This window comes from Sphaerodactylus townsendi, linkage group LG01 (genome assembly GCF_021028975.2).
Source record: "Sphaerodactylus townsendi isolate TG3544 linkage group LG01, MPM_Stown_v2.3, whole genome shotgun sequence".
NCBI lineage: Eukaryota > Metazoa > Chordata > Lepidosauria > Squamata > Sphaerodactylidae > Sphaerodactylus > Sphaerodactylus townsendi.
In genome coordinates, this window is record NC_059425.1 from 33,375,022 (window position 1) to 33,399,309 (window position 24,288).

At 43.8% G+C, this 24,288-nt stretch overlaps 1 protein-coding gene across 1 annotated transcript in view; it reads right to left on the minus strand.

Annotated features, from left to right (window-relative positions):
• Positions 1–1,873: 1,873 nt before the first annotated feature.
• Positions 1,874–24,288, minus strand: part of RP1L1 (RP1 like 1) — a gene marked incomplete at its 3' end in the record, with an annotated part of 38,446 nt that continues 16,031 nt past the window's right edge. The window contains exons 2-4 of the mRNA XM_048504696.1: positions 22,637–23,297; positions 9,923–10,088; positions 1,874–6,789 (exon numbers count right to left, since the gene is read on the minus strand). Coding sequence (XP_048360653.1) covers positions 1,874–6,789; positions 9,923–10,088; positions 22,637–23,275 — 5,721 coding nt within the window. The remainder of the gene's footprint in view (positions 6,790–9,922; positions 10,089–22,636; positions 23,298–24,288) is intronic.

The following is a 24,288-nucleotide window of genomic DNA, read 5'->3' on the forward strand; positions in this document are numbered from 1 at the left end:
TGCAATCTTCTCTATCACTCCCATCCTCTGAACCCTTCTGGGATTGCTGGGAACAATTACTTATGGAAGAACGGCAGGAGAAGGCAGAAGCACTTCTGGGAGGCTGTTGTCCTTCAATGAGTTCCTCATTTTCATCTTCATTGTTTTTTTCATCTTCATCATTCTGAACAGGTTCGCGGCTCTCTTCTCCTTCAGCTTCCTCTTCATCCTTCCCAGCATTGCCACCATCTGCTTCTATTTCTGATGTTCCTGAACATGCCTCACAGCCTGTCTCTGGGCTAACCTCTTCCTCAGCCTCCTGGCCATCAAGGGCCTTAGTCTCGTCTGCAGCATTATCGTCTTCTGCAGCTTCTTCTCCAGTTGCTGCATCAACAATATTTTCTTCACAACCAGATGCATTTTCTTGGTTATCGCCTTCATCAGCTTTTGGTTCCTCTGTTGCACCATCAGTTTCATCGTCAAATTTGGGTTCTTCCTCAGCTTCCATGTATGTTTTCTGATTTTCTTCCTCCATCTCCTCAACTTCATTTATTTCTTCATTATTTTTACTTTTGGTTTCCTGACTATCTTCTTCAGGTGCTATTTCTTCCTTTGCTTCTTCCTCTTCCATTTCCTTTGCTTCTTCTTCCTTTTCTTCCTCTTCTTTCACATCATTTACTTCTGTGTTTTTCTCCTCTTCTTCCTTTTCTACAACTTCCTCTTTAACATCCACCACTTCTTCCATTCCTTCATCTTTTATTTCTTCCTCATTTTTAGATTCTTCTTTCATATCCTCTTCTTCCTCTTTAACTACTTCAACGTCCTCCTCCTTCTTGTCCTCTTCCTTAGTGTCATCTTCTTCTTCTTCAACATCTTCCTCTTTTTTATCTTGTGCTTTTTCCACTTCTTCTTCTTCTTCCCCCTTTTCTTCATTTGCTTCTTTCACATTTTCTATGATTTGTTCTTCATCCTTTTCTTCTTCATTTTCTCCTGCCTCTGTTACATCTTCCTGTTCTTCTCCTTCTACTTCAATCTCCTTAGTTTCATCAACTTCCTCATTCGCATTTTCTCTGTTCTCATTTTCTTCTTTCTCCTCTTTTTCTGCATCTTCCTCTGTTATATCTCCTTCCCCCTTTTCTTCTTCTTCCATTTCTTCTTCTCCCTCCTTTTGTTCTTCTTCTTCTGCAATATCTCCTTCCTCCTTTTCTACTTCTTCCACTTCTTCATCCTCCTTTTCATCATCTCCATTTTCTTCTTTTTTCTCTTCCTCCTCCATTTCTTCTTCCCCACTTTTATCTCTTTCTTCCTCCATATTCTTTTCTCCGTTTTCATCATCTTCTTTCATATTACTTTCTTCCTCTTCCTCCTTTTCTTCTTCCTCCTCTTTTGCTTCATCTTTCATAATCTCCTCCTCCATTTCTTTCTCTTTCATTTCTTCCTCTCCCTCCTTTTGTTCCTCATCCTCTTTGGCATCTTCCTCCTCCTTTTGTTCTTCCATTTCATCCTTTACCTCTTCTTCCACTTCCCTCTCTTCCTCCTCTTTTTCTTCACCTTCCTCTTTCATATTTACACTTTCCTCCTTGTCATCTTTCAGATCTTCCTCCTTTTCTTCTTCTCCCATTTCTTCCTCTCCCTCCTTTTGTTCTTCAACTTCCTCTTCCTCATCTTTTTCTTCACCTTCCTCTTTTTTAATCTCTCCTTCCTCATAGCCATCTTTTATTTCTTCCTCTTCCTCTTTTGCATCATCCTGTTCCTGTTTTATGCCTTCACTTTCTTCCTCATCTTTTTCTTCTTCCTCTTGTTTAACATCCTCTCCTTCTCTTCCCCCTTCTTCCTTTTCTTTTCCCTCCTCATCCATAGCATCTCCTTCCTCCTTTTCCACATCTTCTTCCTTTTCCTCCTCTTCCTTTTCTTCTACCTCCTTTTTCATATCACCTTCCTCCTCCATTTCTTCTTTCTTTTCCACCTCTTCTTCTTCATTGTCCTCATTCACATCTTCCTCTTGGTTCATTTGTTCATCCACTTCCTCCTTTTCTTTCTCCTCCTCCTGTTCTTCCTCTTTCATATCTTTTGCTTCTTCCTGTTGTTCTTCCTCTTTGACATTTTCTTCTGCATTTTCTTCTTCCACTTCCTCTTTTGCTCCATCCTCTTTTACTTCTTCCTCTTCTTGTTGTTCCTTTACTTCCCCTTCTATTTCTGTTTCTTTCTCTGTATCTTCATTTCTTGCTTCTTCCATCTCTGCTTCCACCTCAGCAGTGAGAATTTCTTCATTGACTTCCTGCTCTTCTTGTTCATTGGTTTCATCTGGGTGTTTTTCCTCGCTGGACTCTATTGCTGGATTTTCCTTGTGTTCAGCAGTCTCTCCTTCTGTTGGCTCAGTAGAAACTTCTTTCTCATCTTGAATCTCTTCAGAGATACAATCTGGCTCCTTTTTTTTGGTCTGCAGAATTTGCTGGAGGTCAAAAGCTTTCACAACTGGAGCATTGGACATCACTACCATAGTATTCTCTGGGGGTATGGAAGACATTTTCTTCCTAATACAGGCATCACAGGGACAATATTCATCATCACTTGGTAGGTTAACAGAATCATCTTTAATTGTGGTACTAAAAAAGTAATCCATTTCATCCAGGTCATGAGATAAATTCCTTGTCTCTGGCTGCTTAATGTGGCCTCCATTCAATAGTGACATTTTATGCATGCTTTTCAAATGTTGTCTTCTGCCTTCTGTTTGGACTGTAGATTCCCGTCTCAGATCACTCGTTGGGGGTCTTGGAACCCTCTTGCCTGCCCTGCTCTGAATTTTGCTTAACTCTTTCTCTATGCTCTTCTGAATCCTCTTGCTTACTTCCTCCTTCAGCTCTTCAATCATCACATCCAGCTCTTCATTGTTTTGCATGTTCCACTTCATTTTGAACTCATTCATGGCACTGACATAGTGAGTCATGAACTCTTTTTCGATCTTTTTCAAAAGTCTGAGCACCCAAACTGGATCAGGGTCCATGGATCTTTTCTGGGTTGCTGGAGAAGTTGTCACAGGGGCCTGGTGAGTGACTTGGTTGCTGGGTGCCTCATCCAGCAGCTGCCCTTCTTCATTTGGTTCCTGCGCTGTTTCATCAGGAGCTTCATTTATGTTTGGGTCAGATTCAATTGCAGCATTGCTTGGCTGTTCTGTGCCTCCATCCTCTTCCTTGTCTTGATTGGAACTATTTTCCTTTTCAGGATTCTCCTCAAGCCCCTCTTGAGTAGGGGGTGCCTCAAGATCTGTTTGAGCACATTCTCCATTTTCATCTTCATTTTTGCTGCTGCTTTCATTCTTCTCCTCTTCTCCGGTATGTTCTTCTTCATCATCCTGTCCCATTTCACATTCACTGCCCTGGTTGTCATGTGCCTCAGCCACTTCCTCTGCTTTGCTGGACTCTGTTTTTTCTTCTCTTTCAAATTTGGAGCAAGATGTTGGTGGCCGAGAAAGTCCCTCTTGTTCTCCTTCATCACCTCCAGCTTCTTCCTCCTCCAGGAATGAATTGCTCGGAATGTCATTGTTCTGCTCCTCAATTGCTTCTTCTTGTGTGTGTTCATCCTCGTCAATTTTCTCTGGTGATAAGGCACGATCCATGGCACCGGCCACACTTCCCTCTCTTGAGCCTCCATCACCACTGCTAACATCCACCCCTGAAGAGGACATGGCTGTGAAGTCACCATGTTTAGAGGGATGGTCCTTGATACTTGGGGCCACGCTTTCCTGCTCCTCTCCTGGCTGTTCTGTGCTGGGGCCCTCTTTTTCAGAGCCACAGCCAAACCAGACAGTTTGGAAAATGTTCATGAGCTCCATATACCTCTGCCTGCTTAAAGGTTTTGATTTGTCTGGGGGATCTAGCTCTTCCTCAAGGAGCTGCAAGCTGGCGAGGCATGTGATCAAAATACTGGCTGAATTGCTGAGCTTCCTCCCCATCAAAGGGGATATTTCGGGCAAACTGTATGAACGATCTAATTTGGCCTCTTGCTTAGAAGCCAGCAGAGCTTTCATGATCTGCACTGAAGTCTGAATGGTGCTGGGCAAGTCTTTCTGAGGGCTGAAGATGGCTAAATGGTCGCATTCGACTCGGTCAGTCCCAGCCTTGTCCGACATCACTTCAGAAGGCTTCTCCTCACTGGGGGCCCCGGTGACTTCCACAGCTGGCTCTTCAGCTTGGTCTTGATCTGCTTCAGCTGCTGGTGTGTCTTCAAACTCCTCAGTGTCTTCTTTCTTCTTATCTCCTTCCAAGCATTCTTGGTGGTTAGAACTGCTTGGTATTTCTGCACTTAAGTCTGTGCCTTCCTCCCTGTCATCCTGCATCTCATATTCAAGTAGTGACATTTCTGAAGGAATGTTACGCAGCCATTCGTGCACAACTTCTTCTGGCGTTGCCTTTGGAAGGGAAGAGGGTATAGTTTCACTGTCTACATCCTCAGCAACCTCTGTCTCCTCTTCGTCTCGTGGGTGCTCTTTCTCCTGTTTTTGCGTATCTGAATTATTCCCTTCCACATTTGCTAGGTCTGCTTCAAGTGATTTTGACACAGAAGAAGCCAATCTAGAATCACTTATTTCTTGGTGCTCCTTGTCTGCAGTTGGCTCTGATTCGATACCCACACTGGCACTGTTGGAGCTTTTCTTCAGTACCACTGTCCTCCTTTTCCGGTTGCCAGGTCTTCCCTTTGGTGGGGCAGGGGAATGCACACTGTACATGGATGCAGATTCTGACACTGAGGCTCGGCTGGAATTCTCTGCATCAGCCCGGAGGCTGTTTATTTTCATTTGAGACGCCTGTGCCATGCTAGATTGTGAGTGGGCATCTTCACTTCTCTCTGCCTCTGTACATTTCGTCTTGGTCCCAGAACGGGAGGATATCCTTGAATTCACACTCTGGTGATCGTTGCTCTTGGCTATTGCCACATGGCCACATTTTGAGCATGTCGATTCAGAAACGCTTCCTGTTTTTGACGATGGTAGCTGAGAAGTAATTTGGGCAGTTCCATTTTTGTTTTTTTCATTAGATTCTGAGCAACTGGAATGACGAGAAGATGCCTTGCTAGCAGCCTCTGGTGGACTCTCTTTCTTGCTTCTTCTGGAGGACTTGCTGTAGCATTTGGAAACGTTGCTCGCGCTCTCATCCTCAGTAGCAGATGGTGGTGCCTCTTCAGTTAGGTGAGGATTTGAGTCATGAGACCCATGACCTTCTGTGGGTGTTTTCTCCAGTTCAGGTGAACCTCTGGAACAGTGGGAGGCTGTGCTGTTAGACCTGACATCTTCTGCATGCAGAGAGCTTTTTGTTTTCCTTTTCTTTGTGGTGGAGGAAGACACTTTAGATGACACTTTGGAATCTACCTCCAGGTGATTTTGACTCTGTTTGCTTTTCTTTGATATTCTGGATGATGAAGAAGCCATGCTGCTAATCTGTATTTCATCACTGTTACTTGGCATGTCCTCACAGGTCTGGGGATCAGAGGACTTTCCCACAGAACACCTTCCACACTCACTGACATCATCCTTGGCTGACTGCTCAGATGCCACGTTTTCAGAGATGGAATTTGTTTCATTGATGTCTTCTTGTCCCTTTTCAGCGTCATCTTCTGTGGCTTCTTCCTTGGGGCAGTGTTCACTGGAGCAAGAAGGAGTCCCTCGTTCATTCTCAGAAGTCTCCTCTTGGTCTTCCTTGTCTCTTGGGCTGCTGTGTTTACTGGATTTGCTGCAGATGCTATTTGGAATATCATCTAAGTCTTCTGTTTTCTTAACACTACAGGATGAAAGGCTCCTTGCCACTGTGCTGCTTTCTTCACACGCTTTTGTCTGGCTGTCCACAGAACACCGAGATGCCTTTGATCTGCTACTCCCAGCTTTGCCTTCTTTTCCTTTCGCATCTTCTCCCATTCCCGTAGAGACTTCAGTGGCATCATCGTCTTCATTTTGTGAACCGGCTGGGCAAGCTACATTTTCTGGTTCCTCAGGAGCCCCCCTTTGGCTTGTGTTTGGCTGGGTATGGTCCCGCTGACAGCGACGTTTTTTGACAGCTCGGCCATCCAACCTGTTCTTTACAGTTTCTGAGTAGGAAGAAGACTCACGCACAATGTGCTCAGAGTATTCCTCCCCGCTAGATGAGGTACGGATGCTATCTGTCAAAGAGGCAAACTTTCTTCGGACGATTCTCCGCTGCGACGAAGTACTTGAGCAAGAAGAATGTGTGTACCAGGTGTTCCTGATTTCAGGCTCCTCCTTTTGGGAAGCGTGCATGGGATTCTTCCAAATATCATAGTCTTTTTTGTATCGCCGGCCACAGTTGTGACAGTGGGTGTCTTCCAGCTCTGACTCGTCAAGCTTTGAGATGTAAGAGTCCGCATCGCAAAGATATATCGAATCATCTGCCTCAGAGCTTGCCTCTAGGTTCATTTTCTCTACAGAGTCTAATCCGTTGTCGTCTTCTATGCCCAACTCTTCACCGGGCATCTGATTAATCGGGCTAGACTTCTTGAGGTGCGTGGACCAATGGAGAGTCTCATCATTCAGCAGGCGGAAGCGGACTTTCATCTCAACTGATAGGCTGCCATCTTTGTTCATGTGGACCTTCTTTTCGATGTCATCGTTGACTAAGTTATGGACCAGATCCCCTGCTTTAGATTGTGGACAGTTGTTTGAGCTCGCAGCACCATTCTCTGGCGAGGTTGTCAGGCCGTTTAGAAAAGACTTTTCGGATGACAATGAAAACCTTGCTGATCGGTTGCTCAGAGACGACCTTGGATGAATCACACTCTTCTTGGCTTTCAGGCCAAAGTTCACTGTTTTAAACATAAATGGGAAAACACAGAAAAAAACATTAGAAGTATGTATAGGTTAAGAACTAAAGAAAGGGTTATAGCTGAATGACACTGCTTTGTATTCACAAAATCTTAAGTTCAGTTCCTGGCATTTCCAGTTATAAGATCTCTCAGGACCAAACTACACAATATGTTTGGCCACAGGTTTGGTCAGGATTTCCCTGACTCGGCTGTCTTTTCCTGAAACCACACAGCAGCTCTATAGCCACAGTGCCACAGGAGCCAATTTGGATTGGGTGGGACTGTGGCCCTGAGGAAGGAGGGGATCCAATAGCCCCCCAGTACCACTTTCCTGAGCTGAAACTTTTCCAAAGGGGTGCTTTTTGCCATATTGGCACACGCAGCAGTCAGTGAATGTGCCGCTCTCAGGCCCCTTCCGCATGTGCAGAATAATGCACTTTCAATCCACTTTGCAGCTGTGTGAAATAGCAAAATCCACTTGCAAACAATTGTGAAAGTGGATTGAAAGTGTATTATTCTGCACATGCGGAAGGGGCCTTAGTGGAGAACATGTTTTCTGCTTGGGAAAACAGCATGGCAGGGAATGGGCGTGTGTGTGGAAAGACTGAGACCCCTTTTTCCCTGGTGCCACAGTTCCAATCTGAATTGAGACCTGTAGTGCTTGGTTAAGTGACTGCCTTGCAACTGCTGCATTCCTGCAGGGAAAATAAGCTAAGTCCAGGAAACCATATCATGTAGTTTGGCTCTCAGCAGCAAGGGTGGGAAAGATTTTTGCTAAGACCTAGAATGGCAGCTGCCATTCAGTGTTTGTTTGTTTTTTGCAGTATGTTTGATTGCATTGGTTGATCAGAGAAGAATCTGGCAGAATAAAACCGATATTGAAAGGCAGGTATTCTATCAACATGAATGAGGGTTGTTTCTAAGTAAACAGGTGAAGTCAAGGGAAACAGAGGCATAGTACTGTCTTGGCAGGTTTCCTACAGTTTCCCTGCCTTAGTTCCTCAGCAACAGTCACCTGGGCCAACAAGGCTTTTGCAATTTTTTTTAAAATCCGCACTAGAATATTATTATACTGCTAAATCATTGTAATGATAGATTTAACAAATTCTGTGAAATCTCAGCTTTCAGTTTTTAAAAACTAAGTCTCTAACCTATTCTGTTGTGAAGATAATGACTTTTTCCTTATATATCCATAAAGAAAGCAGATAGAAATGTACTTTTTAAAAATAGAAGCTGAGAATTCAGAGGACCTGTTATACCTATACACACTCCGGCTGTTTCCGCACGGGCGAAATACAGCGCCCCAAGGACAGCAAAAACGCCATCCCTGAGGAGGTGTTCGCACAGCAGGTGCTGCTGCAACACAGCAGCACCGTGCTCGCGCCGCCCAAGTGGCGTGGAAATGCCACTTTTTCAGAAGTGGCGCCTTCCATCTGCTGCTGTGCGAACGGCAGTGGATGGAAGGCGGCGTTTCCCTCCTGCCTTCCCCAACTGGCTTACCTGCTCCTTCTGGCTTCCGTCGTGTTATGGAGGGCAGGGGACACGCCCCCCTGGCCTCCATCTCCAGAGCCATCGCGATGGCAGCCAGCAGGAGCAGGTAAGCCGGTTGGGGAAGGCGCAGCCTGTGCGAAGGCTGCGCCTTCACCTGTGCCCCTACTGGGACTGTCTGTGTGAACGGTCCTGGGGGGATGCATCGGCATAATTTAGAATTCAAGGCCGTAGGGTCTCTGTGCCCTTTTGGCTAAGATTATGTTTATTTACATCTATTATTATTAATTCCTGCCTGAGGAAAAGGGGCAATCACCTGCCCAACAGGAAGGGGGGGGGAGTTTATTTCCTGCCTTCCCAGTGGGACAGTGGGAACCATTTGAGCAACACAGTAGCACTTTAGTAACACAGTGCATATATTTGTGCTGTTGAGGCAGCTGCTGGCAAAGTATCATTTTGAAAAGTCTGCACAGCTAATCAAATCTCTAATAATCTGGGCAAAAATCTCTATCTGGCCCTGCCCACTTCTTAAAAACACTAGGTATGCCACAAAATGTGTCAGTAGATGCCAGAAAAGGTGTCAAAAGGTGCAATGTGCCCATAGACAGGATCTTGGGAAGACTTTGCTTTGAGGGATCCAGGCAAAAAATCCCAATTCAACCAAGAAGCCTGTGGAATGAGCTTCAGTCTGTTATTCTTCCTCTATCAATCACATTTAGAATAGAATAGATAGAATAGATATTTAATTTATATACCGCCCTCCCCCGGAGGGCTCAGGGTGGTATACAACACAATAAATAAACAATAATATAAAAATATGGTAGGACTGAAGTTAACCTGTGGCCCCTTCCACACATGCAAAATAACGCACTTTCAATGCACTTTGTGCCTGGATTTTACTGAGCGGAATAGCAAAATCTACGTGCAAACAGTTTTGAAAGTGGATTGAAATGCATTATTCTGCATGTGCAAAAGGGGACTAAGGAAAGGACACAGGGATCTGAACCCAAGTTTCCCCAGTCTAGGCTACTACTGGTGTATACTACTCCACTCTGGCTTTCCTCACAGGGTTGTTGTGAGAACAAAAATGAGACAGAGTTAATTCTGCCTGAACTCTTTGAAGAACACAAAAAAGTGTCATATTGTAATAGATGAAAAGTGTAACCAGATATAAGATTCATTATGTGTGGGTATTCATTTGCTTAAAATCATTACTAGCAACTTTATTTCCTAGGACTCAAGGCCATTAACAAACCAAACTGCAGAAGCTGATTCATAGCAGTGAATCAGCAGGATAAAAACAGCACATCATATACTTGTGCTTCAGTAGTGTGGAAGTGGGAAAAGAACACAAACAAATACCAGGCTCTGAAAGATGTAGCAAAGTGCTCATATGTAAAATTGGAGAAATTGGGCATGTTGGTTTCACTTTGGAAATGAACAGGGAGTCCAGAACACTAAAAATCAGGTAGACGTTGAGAGGGGAGGCAAATTGCAGATGCATCTGTATGTATTATGCTCTGCCTGCGCACTTCCTGTGGCATCCGGCTGAGCAGATACAGCAAGGCTTCCTCCGCTGCAGTTTAACCACCCTGACCCCTTCGCACGATATCAACTCATCAGAAAAAGACAGCCACTTTCTTACTTTCGCTGGTTTCACCAACATTGTTGCTGTTGGATCGTGAAGCCAGGCCGGGCAATTTCTCCGAGGAGGGCTTTCTGGAACTCTCTGTCACGATTGGCTTGAAGGGCTCTCGTCCCACACAGATGAGCACAGAAGGGCAATGCAGCAGGGCCTGCATGCTGTCAATCTGGAGAGGAGAGAAGCACAGCAGTAGTCACAGCTAGGTATGTGTGAACTTGCCCTGCCAATCCTGCTCAAACTCCCTTCGTCAGATTCCTTCATCAGATTGCAAAATGAGCTTTGACCACTAGGACTTACACTCTGGAAAAGTTTGTTGGTCTTTGAGGTACTGCTGGACTCCAATTTTGTTCTTCTACTATAGATGACCCAGGTTGATATTATGCTCAATATTATGCTCAAGACAAGGAGGGTGGGGTATAGCATCCAGATTAGAGCATTGGGACTGGGTTGATAATATTATGCTCAAGTGTAGCAGTTAGATTAGAGCACTGATAATATTTTGATAATATTTCATGAACTTTTACGTTACAAACACTAGAGCATTTAAAATGTAGACTAAGATTTTTTAGTTGGATATAGAGAACATATGCCAAACAAAAAGCAAGGATATTAATCAATGACACTCTTACAAAGGAATTACAAATTTAAAAAGGAACACGACAAGGATGCCCATTGTCTTCATTGTTATTTATTTTGGTACTTGAACAGTTGATGACAAAGATCAGACAAGACCAAAGAATTAGAGGTTGGCAAATAGATGGAGAAAAATTCAAGATGAAAAGTTATGTGGATGATGTGGTGTTAACAATAAGCAATCCTCAACTATCATCTAACTAAAATATTCTCTCAAGTATTTTTCAGGATATAAAGTCAATAGATTGAAAACAAAGTTTATTACAAAGTTTTTAACCAGATACTGAAAAAGCTACTGGATGTGATGGCTTATCTTAGGTTAAAGATCTGAGGGTCAATCTGAATTGACAAAAGGCTATTTTATATCAGAATGGCTCCAGGATACAAATAGTCCATTCTATCAAGTTTTCTACCAGCATGGCCAATTGGCCATGCTGACAGAGGCTGATGGGAATTGTAGTTCCTGAACATCTGGAGAGCCGCAGGTTCCCTACCCCTGCTTTATACAAAGACAGTCATGCAGTAACAAGGAAAAAAGCCGCTCTGAGCCCTATGGGGGAGAGCGGGATACAAGTCCAGTAAATGAATGAATGAATGAATGAATGAATGAATGAATGAATGAATGAATGAATGAATGAATGAATGAATGAATGAATGAAATACAAGAAGATTGACAAAGATGATCCAAATTGAGATTATCTTGGCTAGGAAAAATTGCCAGTGTTAAAATGAATGTTTTCCAAGGCTGAACTTTTTGTTTCAAATGTTACCAATATATATACAGAACCCCCCCTGAAACAATGGCAAAGTCAGATTAATAAACTTATTTGGAGCAATAAAAAACCAAAAAGAAGATTTAAGGTGCTACAAGATGAAAAAACCCCAAAGGTTTAGCCGTGTCTAACATACAACATATTACCAAGTTGGAGGACTTGTATGGATTTCTAATTGGATTAAAAACCCAGCTCAAAGGATTCTAAAATTAGAAACAGCAGATTTGAAAGCAGGAATACATAGCTATTTGTGGAGAAAAAAACTGGACCAGAAGAAAGATCTGACTGGAAAAGATGTAATAAGGAGAGAACTTTTTGGAATCTGGACTAATACATGCATGAGACTAACAATGCAGCCCAGATCCTGAAGGGGACTGGGGATGGCCTTCAGATGGTGCAGGGAGGCAGAGGAAACAAAAAGCCTTCCCAGCCACCCAAAAGCCCTCTATAGGGGGAAACAGAGTTACACCACCCAAAAGGGGGGCTTAAGTCCATCCTCCCTGCCACCAAAGTTCCTGGGGCAAAAGCCCTCCTCCAGGAAGGCCCCTGGGGCACCCCCAGTTGTGCTAGCCCACAGGTTAGATCAACACAACTCTGGAAGGGGTGGTTGAAGGTGAATTGAGAGTCACAGAAGTCCATGGTGCCCAGTCATCTCCCTATTTGCCCTCCTGGCTGGCATAAGTGCCACTTATGCCAACTGGAAGAGCAAATGCATCAGTGCGAGCCAACATCACCTCCTACAGCTATTCCACCACCACCACCCATGGATTGGGTTCCCTGTCCCCTAATTTCACCTGTAAAATCTCCCATGGAAGCATAGTATAACAGAGAGAGAAGAAAGAATAATAACATAATCTATAGAGAAATGATCAATCTGCAGGGGAAAATTAGGTCATGGCAAGAAATAAAAGATGAAGGAAAGAGTACAATGGCTGATATACTTCTAATTAATGACAAGACTCAGAAGAGAATTAAAAACAGGGGAAGTAATATTAAGAGATATGACAGTTTGAAAAAGAGCTCATATCACAAAAGCAATACCTGCTGGGAAGAATATATAAGATCCTGCTGAAATGAAACAAGTTAAACGTTGCTGATACTGAAATGGAACAAATGAAAGACTGTATGGTGAAATGGATGCAAACTTTCACGAAGAGATCTCTCTCCAACAATGGAAGCTGTTATGGTCCAAAAATATTAACTTTACTTCCTGCCAAATACCAAAAAAGCATTGGTACAAAATGTTCTATAGATGGCATGTGACGCCGAAAGGTATTATGAAGATGAGCAAAAATTTGAACCATCTCTGTTGGAAATGTCAGGAAGAAGTTAGGTCATTTTTTCATATGTGATGCACATGTAAAATCAAAAAGTACTGGTCAAATGTATGTGCAAAAAATACTGAAGATCAATTTTCCGTTTGCTGCAAAGACAATGTTATTAGGTATCCTTCCAGAGAATTTTCCAAAGAAACTTAAATAATTGTGTTTGTATCTATTAAAGGCAGCTAGAGTAACAGTCGCGACCAGTTGGAAATGTGAAAGATATCCAAACACAGAAATTTGGGAGGAAAAAGTAAGAGAGTATGTAGCAATGGCCAAATTAATGAATATTGTAAATAGTCAATAGTTTGATAAGAAGTGAGAACTGCATTTTTGTATGCTGTTGAATCAGTTACTTGAAAAAATACCAATGTGGATTAAAACTATAATCAAAGGAATTAAATGAATGTTAGTAAGTTAGTATGTTAGTATGTTATTAATACCGGTAATAGTTGTTAAGGCCATTATAATATTAAGGCCATTATAATATTAATAGTTGTTAAGGCCATTAAGTAATTGTTTATTTGACATATAATAAAGTGGGTATTGTTTGAATAGCAGAATGTCAGGTAAAATAAGTAAGATGGAAGGTTCTCTCTTAAATTGGTATCACGTTTATATTATATTGAATATTACAGTCCATCTGTCACTGGTTTATATAGGTGTATATTTAATGTGTTGTTTGCTAAGTGGTTTGATGTTCATTTTATAATTTTTCTTTTTGTGTGTGTTTTTATATGGATAAAAATTGATTATTTTTTTAATCACTTGGTCGTAACATCAGTGTGTCAGCAGACCCACTGGAAACTATTCATTAATACTTAGATGTGACGTTGACACATCACATCTGGCACGTGCCCTGTCCCCAAAGCTCTCATGAGTGCCATGAAGTGGTCTGGCTGCCTTAGACAGCTGGGATAATATTATAGAAACTAAGATTAAACAGAAATAGTAGGGTAAAGCCAAGGGAATTTGACAAGTAGGCAGGGTTCTTCCTTAGGTGGGAGGAAGTTTTTCCAGTCTAAGAAGACTTCCTCCAACTTTAGAACAAGAGTAGGGTTTCCAGCTGCTTTAATGGGAAAAAATGCCCTGTTCTTTTAATAGAAGCCTAATAGAACATTATTTACCAGATGTTGTTCATTGCCTCCATGTTTTTTTTTCCACACAGAGCATTCAAAACATTTGCCAAATGTTTTGAAAAGAATAATTTTTGTGGGTTTTGTCTGCATATCCCAGAATAATAAAGCATTTCAGTTGCAAATGGTCCTTTAAAAAAAAGACAGACACATGTCTTTGAAGCTATGGAGACTTGAAATATGCACAGCCTTGTCGATGTGGACATTGTATCTACGTAGCATCAAATCACACAAAAGTTTTTAAAAGGAAAAACGGAACATTTGCGTAATACACAGGCAAAAATGAATGTATTAGTGAACAGCAAATAAACATTCTGTTCAGTACAGTAAATAATATTCTATTAATTAGGCAGCCATGATGCCAGATGAGAAAACATCCATGGGAAACTTCAGCACAGAGGATCACTGAAGCAGCAGAAAATGGCTGGTGGCAGAGAAATGAAAGCAAGAGTTTCAAAAATTGGACAGGAGAAATAAAATGTTTCCTGATCTCTGCACAGCAAGGAGGAAACATTTTGAAATCGTTTTGGAAAAAAAGATCACTAGTTGAAAGATCAAATAAAATGAGTTGAGATGGAAATAAAATGTTTCCAAAATGTTTTGGGCTAGAAGCTCTTGGAGGAAACATTTGATTTTTCTGCCTGAAAATGTTTTATTTGTGCTGTGAGGAATGGACCATTCTGTGACAAGCATCAGCTGCCCATTTCCACGCCTTAAGCCTCTGCTAAAGAGGCAGGATTTTTCTGTCTCTTCTGACATTCGGCAATCCTAGGAGCCACCTAAGATGGAGAAAGGCTGCAAACTACCCTGAAGGCCAATAATTGTCTCATGCCTTGTTTAACCCGCAGGCTTGCAGAAAACTGAACTACAGCTTGATAAAGGGTGATCTAAATTATTATTGAACTATTCTGAGTTCTTTAAAAAGCAATTTAAAATATTAAAATAAAATTAGACCTAGTGCTGAACTGTCAGCCACTTAGCCTTAGAAGGCTAAAGACTCTTGTACCAAAGAATGTATTGCATCGATTGGCCCTGAGAGAAATATTTCATGAAAAGGGGATTCTTCCACTCCCAATTAAAACAAGATTGGCCATGCTTCTACTAGGCCTTTGAAGTGAAACGAATGTGGGGTTTTAAAGGACACAACGTTTTCCCCTAAAAATGCTGATAACTAAGTGAGAAGCTCATTTTTTATTAATGGCCAAGCAGGGCTTGATGTGTTTACTCCTTTAAATCCTTTCTTCCTTGTCTGAATAGCCAACATCCAAAGTAGGGCTGCATACATAGGTAGTTTCCCACTGGCCCAAATGGACAGAGATCTGTCATTTTTTGTCACTTCTAGGGAATTCATGATAAGCTTCCAAGGCATCTCAGGTTTCCCTGGAACATAATTTGAAATCAACACGACCCACTTCTAAATGCCAGTGTTTAGAAGCAACCCCAGGGGAACAGCCTTAGCCTTTATTTCCTGTTTGTTGGATCTACAGCACAATTGATTGGCCATTGTGTCAACAGGATGCTGGACTAAATGGACCACTGATCTGATCTGCCAGGGTACCTTTTGTGTTCTTACAGATTATTTTAAGTGTGTCATGATCAAATTCAGGCTCCTTCCCAACTTCTTTCGCCCACATGAAATTATGACTGAGGGACACCTCCTAATTAGCTCCACAAGGAGTTCCTTTATTGGCCAGTAGAGATTCCCAATGAACTTTTTCCAGAAGTGAAATTCAAGGCAACTTTCAAGAGAAACCACAACAACTTTGAAAGGACTACAAAGTTTCTTGAGGGCTAATTCGTTCCCTGCTGCCCTGCTTTTTCTAAGTAAGATCAAGTCTCAGGTGTTTTCTCTCTTTGTGGAAAGGTTAAAAGACCTGGAGTATGAACAGATATCTAGGCCTTTGATAAAAATTTTCAGCAGGCCCTGAAACTCCAGTTAGGTTTTGGAACTAAGACTTGGCTTAGCACTTTGTTTCAACACTACATAGATGCTATAAACAGTATACATCTCTTGATATGCCTACATGGTTGCTTTATTCTCTTGGGCTCCTTCAAAGGGAACAAAAGGATTCAGCAAAGAATGACGAGACAGTAAGAGAAACTCCGCCTTCCTTCAAGAAAACAAAGAAGCAAACAATTCCTGAAGAAGATAGCCCTCTTGTATCACCAAACAGTCCACAGTTTGAAGCTCACCTCTTATATGAGCTCACTATGGCCTTAGCTAGCCTACTCTCATCTTGACACTGGAGATTGTGCGGATGAGGCTAACAGTACTGACACACCATGCAGGAGTGTAATATGGATGACAACCAGGTAGTTTTCTTGAATGATCTGACCCTTCAAAAGCTATGTCTGTCTGTCTATGCTGATGCATCAAGTGATAATGTTTATTTTTCGGGATTCTTTCATTTCAGGCTACAGATGTGGAATGATGTGTATCTGAACATTTGTCCGTTTTGGGGAAAATGTCTGCCCTAGCCTCCCCTTCTTGCCATTCCTCTGTGAGCACAGAAGGTGTGTGGGAACTAGAGACAGAAGGAGAACATTGAATCAGGCAGGCAGGTCTCCCACCAACTTTAGGCTGAAATGGAACAGCTCAGGAAGTAGGTATCACCTGATTTTCCTGCCTGTTCAAACTGCCCCCCTCTATCATCCATGTTGCAGGCACCAGGGAGGAACATTCTAGAAAATTCTGTGACTGTTGAGAGAAAACTGTCTGTGTGGAGAGAAAGAGTGAGAGCAACTGGGACTTAAGGACAAAGGGAAGGCAGCGAAGGAAAGAGCAGGTGAGTTCTTAAATAAGGGGCATATGCGCACGGGGATGAACATTTCAACAAATGCATATGTGTGTTGGTTGCCATCTCCCAATTGGGAAATTCCTAGAGATCTGGTGGTGGAGCTTGGGATAAGTATGGTTTAGAGAGGGCAGGGACCTCAGCAGGGCATAATGCCAGGCTTATAGTTGAGGCAGAAGCAGTGTAAGCAGTAACCTCTACCAACGTTTAGCCTCCCTCTTGCTTACTCGTCTCCCCCTATTAGTATTACTATTACCATATTGAGATTTTATTCACAGTTCCATCCATTTCACAGCTTTATGCCAATGTTGTAATTAAAAAAAAGAATTGTATTTCTTGTATTTTATATAATGGAAGCCACCCTGAGCTCCTAAGGGGAAAGGTGGCATACAAATATAATAAACAAACAAAGAGTCTACCCTACAAAGCAAATATTTTCTCAAGGATAACTGACAGGGGCATACCTAGGCAAACTGGGGCCCAGGGACAAAACCTGAGTTTGGCGCCCCCCCCCCACCGGGCGTATGGGCAGCCACCCTCCCCCACCATGACCAAACAATGATTTTTTGTACCAGCTCACCAAACACCTCCCACTCCCATCAAAACATACATCGCTCTCTACCCACCAACTCTTTTCCTAATTTCCTAATCACAACAACCCTATGAGGTAGGTTGTTAGCCTGAGAAACAACTCCAAGCCAGTGCAAGTGGGTATTAAGCATGTAAATCTCTCACAAATCACCCCCATAGCAAAAACATTTGCCATAAACAAATGTCAGCATCATCTCTCTCTCACAAAACATTCCTTCCAAGACAGGAATCCACTCCCCAAACAGCATCACTTTCAATGGGTGGTTTAAAACTAGGGAGCTTCCAAATTCTTCTTTTAAATCTCACCTTAAAAGAGGGAGAATCTAGGGTCCCCGGTTAAAACAAGGGTAATTGAAAGTGATGCTGTTTTGGATGGATTCTCCCAATTCCTGAAACAGCATCACTTTTGAGGGTTGGGGATCTCAGAGATAAAGAAACAAATAGCAGAATTTGGCTGGAATTCTGGGCTCGAAATGGGGTGGGCACATATCGGACAAAAATTGTCCGATTATGTCCTGCCTAAATATAAAACAAATCTGCTAATGCAAAGGTATTTGGGATTTTTGGGGGTATTTTTTGGTGCTTTCTTCAGCCTGCAGGAGGTAGCATTTTTTAAAGCTAGGCAGCACCATGATTTCAGGGCATCATCCAGAGACTGCCCTTGGATGCGATAGCCACTAAATCTGAGTTTCCAGTGATAAATGTTCTGGTTCAGGGGCATCAAAGTTATATGGGACGCCTCTGAAAATGGAATGCGCCCCATCCCCATTGTTTTCAATGGGAGCTAACCTGAGATGGGGGCTACCCATTTTGAGGGGACCATAACTTTGGTCCCCCTGAACATCACTCAAACTTGGGTGGCATCATAAGAATAGTTAACAAGATGATACCCTATGAAATTTTGGGTGTCACTGCAGCCTTTAAAGAAATACATCCTCTTCCAAGAAATTTGCCCCAAGATTCTTTTGTTTTGCAGTGATTTCTTTTGCTCCATTGCTTAGCCTAATGAGGAATTTCCTGGAGGCAGGGCTGCACATTTTTGAAGATAGAGGCACCAGGATCTTTCAAGGTGGCCTCCAAGAGGCCTATGAGTAATAGCTTATCCAAGCTTGGTGAGCTTTGCTTCTGGAGTGGGGGGGGGGAGTTAAGAGAGTTCTGAGAGAACTCAGCCCACAGGCTTTAATGTGCAGGAGCGGGGAAACAAAATAAGTCTTTTGGGGGCCCAAAAATTGAATCCCCAGAAGCAAAGGTCTCCAAACCTGGATTCTATTACCAGGAGGCCCCTCCTGGAGCCACCCTTAAAGTCTGGTGTCTCTATCTTCAAAAATGTGCAGTCTGCCTACACACTCAGAAATTCCCCATTGGCTACAATGGAGCAAAGAGGTAGCATGCAAGGTAAGGGAGGGAGGGGGCCTGGCATCTGGACATGGCCCATCCACCCTAGCGGAGGGAGATGGAAGGGAGGGAGGGAGGGGGAGGGTTGGCATGCAAGGTAAGGGGAGTGAGGGAGGGGAGGGATTGAGTGGTAGCATGCAAGGGAAGGGAGGGAGGGGGCCGGCATCTGGACATGGCCCACCCACCCTAGCAGAGGGAGAGGGGAGGGAGGGGGAGGGGTAGCATGCAAGGGAAGAGCAGTGAGGGAGAGGGGGGAGGGAGAGGAGGGAGAGGAGGGAGGGAGGGGTAGTATGCAAGGGGAGGGAGGGAGGGGTTCAACATCAAACTGATACTTGCAAAAAAATCCTTAAAAAAACATCCTTTGGGGTTGCGCCTCCTACCCTTTCTTAAAATGCCCAAATTACCAATAGGCTTAGCCAGTCTGGGGACTCCCTGCTCCTGACTCAATAAAGATTGGCAACACTCCATGAGACCACCTTTGGATTGGGCTTGGTTAAAAAAATGCCAATTTTTACCAAATACCAAGTCCATACCAGATCAATCCTTAATTTAGAATGGCTCAAAGAAAACATCCCTCTTCCTCGTTACCAACATCTTCCTTCCTGCCCATCTTACTTATTGTGACCAGGCAGACAGGAAAGAAAATCACTCCCTTTTCCCTTGCTGCCTCTTCCTTTCCCTGGCATTTCACACTAAAATGGCTGGGACACTGCGGGCTGCTTTTACAAGAATGCACCAAGATGTGGCTTCTTGAACGCTTTGCAAACGGCACGCAAGGCATTGTGTGTGTGTGGATTTGGAGAGGTTGACTAGAAAGAAGAAGAGGAATTTGTCAGCATCGGAGAAGAATTCAGGAGCTGTAATGTTCCCCTGGGAGGAAAGATGACATGGTACAACCCGATCTCCTCAGATCTCAGAATCTAAGCGGGGTTGGTACTTGGACGGGAGGCTACCCAGGAAGATTCCATAGAGGAAGGCAATGGCAAGCCACCTCTGCTTCTCAATTGCCTTGAAAGCCCCTTGCTGGAGTTGCTATAAGTTGGGCCCTTTCCGCACAGCAAACGTAAAGCGCGTTACAGCTGGGATAAACTAATCCGGCATGGCCCTGGGCCATTCACAAGGCTGGTCGTCCCGTGGTCAGCAAATGCATTGGCTGGGGTGCATGCCTTTACATGGAGGCTCATCTTTTTAAAATTTACCTCCCGCAGCTTTGCAGACATGCACGAGTGAACCCCCACAGCCATGCTGTTTCACATTACGACCCTTTGCCCCTGCGCACCTATTAAGATGGGCATCGGGAATTTTTTTTTTTAAGGATCATGCGGCTGAAAAAAGTGCCTCCCTACCTGGCCGTTCTCTCAGAAGTGGCTGCAATCCGGGATTTTTAAAAATAATCACAGATAGTGTGATTCTTGAATAACCCATTTTTTGGGGGCGGGGGGGAAAGTAACACAGGGCAAGGTAGTCTGTCATTAGGGACCCTCTGTATAAGAAACTTCTGATAAGCTTCTAACGAATTCCCCAGTTCTCTGGGGCATGGTTTGAAAGCTGCAAAAGTGAAGTAAGTCGATGGATATTAGCTAGTAATACCTTCCAAGCCTTCCATGGGCTTGCCCTCCTTCCTCTCTCTGCTTTAGTATCCTGATTTAACCCTGCCTATGTCCTTTGGCTTCACCACTCTCAGCTGTTTCCTGCTCTCTGGCCCTTTAATTGAGAACTACCACCCGGAACAGCTGTGGGATGTCTCCTCTCTCACTTCTGTCAAGTCCTCCTCACAGCACACTTTTCCCTTGAATTCTTCAGCACAATCCCTGCGTCTCCCTTCCCTATCGAAACTGCACCTGTGCAGTGAAATAAGCAGATTTCCTAACCACCTGCTGACCTCCGACTTTCTTTCTGCTTTCCATTCCGTTGAACCTTAGGTTATTTGACCTTATACATTTAGAAAGGGTGGGTTTTGGACTGGTGTTTTCTGCAACCTTTTGTGGCCTCTGGATGGTCTAGACCAGGGGTCTGCAACCTGCAGCTCTCCAGATGTTCATGGACTACAAATCCTATCAGCCCCTGGCAGGGGCTGATGAGAGTTGTAGTCCATGAACATTTGGAGAGCCGCCGGTTGCAGATCCCTGGTCTAGGCTAGCCTGATCTCATCAGATCTCAGAAGTGTAAGCAGGGTTGGCCCTGGTTAGTATTTGGATGGGAAACCAGCCAGGAAGCCACAGGGACACTATGCTGAGGTAGGCAGTGGCAAACCACCTCTGTCCTTCTCTTGCCTAGAAAACATGTTAACTTGATGGTGCTTTCCACCCCCACCAGCCTGCTTTGAGCCACTGGGATCATTAAATGGTTCTTTCTGCTGAAAGAAGGCTTTGTGGAGAGCAGATGAGTGGTTGTTGCTATTCTTGGACTGCCTGCTTGAAATTTGTGAGTGAGATATACGATTGAATATTTTTCTGTACACTTTTGAAACATCCCCTGCATGTAGAAAGTAGAAGCCAGGTTTAAGAGTTTTAACCCAGCCTTTTTCTTAATGTACTGGTTTTCTATGTGCAGGAGATTTTCTTCTGTGAGGCATTCATCTTTCCCTACAACCTATATACCGTTTGAGGTGGTATAGACCAGGAACAATTTTGTTGCCTCATTTGTGTATAACAGGCTCAAAAGACTACTATTTTTGAAGCCTTCTCTTTAGTACTATTTTTTGAAGCCTTCTCTCCTTTATTGTTCACCCTTTATACATATGATTGTACTCCTGTCTATCATAGTAACACCATTATCAAATTTGCCGATGACACAACGGTGATGGGGCTCATCTCTGGAGGGGATGAGTCTGCCTATTGGAGTGAGGTGGACCGACTGCTCTCATGGTGCAGGGAAAATAACCTGGTTCTTAATACTAACAAGACAAAGGAGCTTATAGTGGACTATAGAAGGAATAGCTCAGAAATTCAGCCGTTGACTATAAATGGAGATCAAGTAGAGGGGGTGGCTAGTTTTAAATTTCTGGGTGTCATGATTAAAGAGGACTTGACCTGGGGCGTACAGACTGCCGCGGTGGTTAAGAAGGCCCAGCAAAGACTGTACTATCTGAGACTTTTAAGGAAACAACAACTGAATGGAAAACTCCTGGTGTCCTTTTACCGCTGTGCTATAGAGAGTGTCTTAATCCTTACTGCATCTGTGTATGGTTCTCCAGTTGCACAGTGGCAGATAGGAAGGCGCTCCAAAGGGTGATCACTACTGCACAGAGGATTATCGGCTGCCCTCTCCCCTCCTTGGAAGAACTCTATAATTCCCGAAGCCTAAAAAAGCCCAAAATATTCTGAGAGACCTGTCTCATCCAGCACACTCTCTTTTTGAACTGTTACCATCCGGCAGAAGATACAGGTCTATCAAAACTAGGACAAAGAGGCTTAGAGACAGCTTCTACTCTAGAGCTGTGGCTATGCTAAACTCTGCGGCTTCGTGCTGATGTGTTTGGGGCTGTGTAGGGATGGTTGGAGGAAGGGGAAAGTGAGGATGGGGTATGAGTCTGACATTGTGTGCATCGAGGAATGCTGCTGTAAATTTCGTTGTGCATGCACAATGACAATAACAATGCTTATGCTTATGCTTAGTACAACTTGGGTTTAACCTCCGTGTGTTGGGGAAGGGTGGGTTAGAAAGTTGGAGAAAGGTTGGAAAAGCTGGGCTCAAATCCTTGCACTACCATGGGGTTTACTGGATGATCTTGGGCCCCTTGTGCACACCTGAACAAACCTACCTCACAGGCTTCTTGTGAGAATAAAATGGGAAAGCGGAAACAAAATACCCCATCCCAGTTTTCTTGGAGGAAGAGTGAGGGGAAAATGAATTAGACAGACTTTTCTCCAGTGTGTTGGAGAAAAAACTTGTGTTTCTCTTTTATTTTGCAGCTTAGTGCTGCAGAGTTCTAGCAAAGGAAGTGCTGAGCTCGTTATATCTAGCGAGGCCCCTTTGCATTTAACAGTTTTTGTTATATCCTCAGGACTGGGCTGGCTGGCTCATTGGCCCAACTCAGACCTTTGTTATCTAAACTGCAAAGACTCACCCTCTTCCCATCAACTGTGTAGAGCTTCTTCACTGTGAACTGCATGATCTCAGAAATTTCATCCAGGAGTGTTTTGAAGCTCCGGGCATTCCTTCTGTTGAGGATAATTGGCCTCCCGGTTGATACATCTCCATTTTTAACCAACGTGATTTTCTTTGGTATCCTTGGACTCTGCTGGGCGAGAGCTGCTGCATAATCCTCCCGCTTGGCCTCTTGGGCCACCCTCTTGAGCGCACTGGTCGGGCGGCTATTCCGTGGAGGGGCAGCCCTCCGGCTGGGCGCACCAAAGCTGATGGGTGTGACGTACTTCTTGTCAGAGCACAGGTAGCATCCTCCATCTTCCAGTTGCTCCAGAGTGTTGATGCAGTGGACCCCCCTTGGCGTCGTGATGGTCCGTACCCCGAAAGGCAGGGGGACCCGGTGGGAGAGGTCATCCATGAGGGCATTGACACTCTTGAAGCTGCGTTGGTTGATGGCCATTTTGACACCTCCAAATTGAGGATCCCCGCTCTTGTAGAAGGTTATCTTCTTGGCCGGGGGCACCTGGGTGACACCATTTGTTCGAGCCACGGGGGGAAGGGGCTGTTCATAGCTGTAGGGGCCTGCGGTGGAGAGGTAGTCAGCCTGTGGTTGGGTCATTCTGATGAACGCTTAGGGGTAACTGCAATGCAAGAATAAAGTTAGTGTGAACAACGTGATAACAAAGCCTGTAGGTCTCCTTGCATGAATCAGATGAAGAGCATGGCCTGTGAATCTCAGGCTGAAATGCAGCTGTCTAATCCCTCAGTTTGATAACCTAATCCTGCCAGCTGATCTGTTGGCAGATAAACAGGATTTTGCACAAATCCCGCTGAAACAATTCACCCTCATGCAGCTGTGGTTCTTCCTCCTGCAGCTGATATCTCCACTCTGCCTTTATTAGTTCGCTTATTGAACGTATGTTAGCATCTGCCTTTCACATGCACATACCTAGGAGGCCACAGAACCAATTAAGTAGCAATAAAAAGGAAATAAAGCAATTGTAAAGTTACAACACAACAGTGGGGCAGGTGGAGCAGCATAGTATAGCATAATGTCTAGATCAGGGGTAGGGAACCTGCCGCTCTCCAGATGTTCAGGAACTACAATTCCCATCAGCCCCTACCAGCATGGCCAATTGGCCATGCTGACAGAGGCTGATGGGAATTGTAGTTCCTGAACATCTGGAGAGCCGCAGGTTCCCTACCCCTGGTCTAGATACTCAAATGCCCTTGGAAAGAGCAAAAACCAGGCAAAGATTGAGACAAATGAACCTCCCTTGCAAGGGAATTCCATAATCTTGGTGCCGCCACTGTGAAGGCCCTGTTGCTTAAATAATGGGGGTAATGTGTATTGTGACCAAAGTGCATGGGTAGCTTTGTATGGAAGCAGGCAGTTTTTAAGATATCTTTGCTCTGCACCATTTAGGGCATGACCATTCAAAAGCAGCACTTTACAGTTTGGATTTCGAAACCTCCAGGAGCTACTGACATTAATACAAAACTAAAGATGTATGCGCCAAACAATCTTCCCAGGTCAAAACTCTGGAAGCTGCATTCTTGCTGTTCTTGTAGGTCTTGTCTTCCTTAAAGTAGCCTAAGCATATCGATATATTTCGGTTACGAAAGTATGCA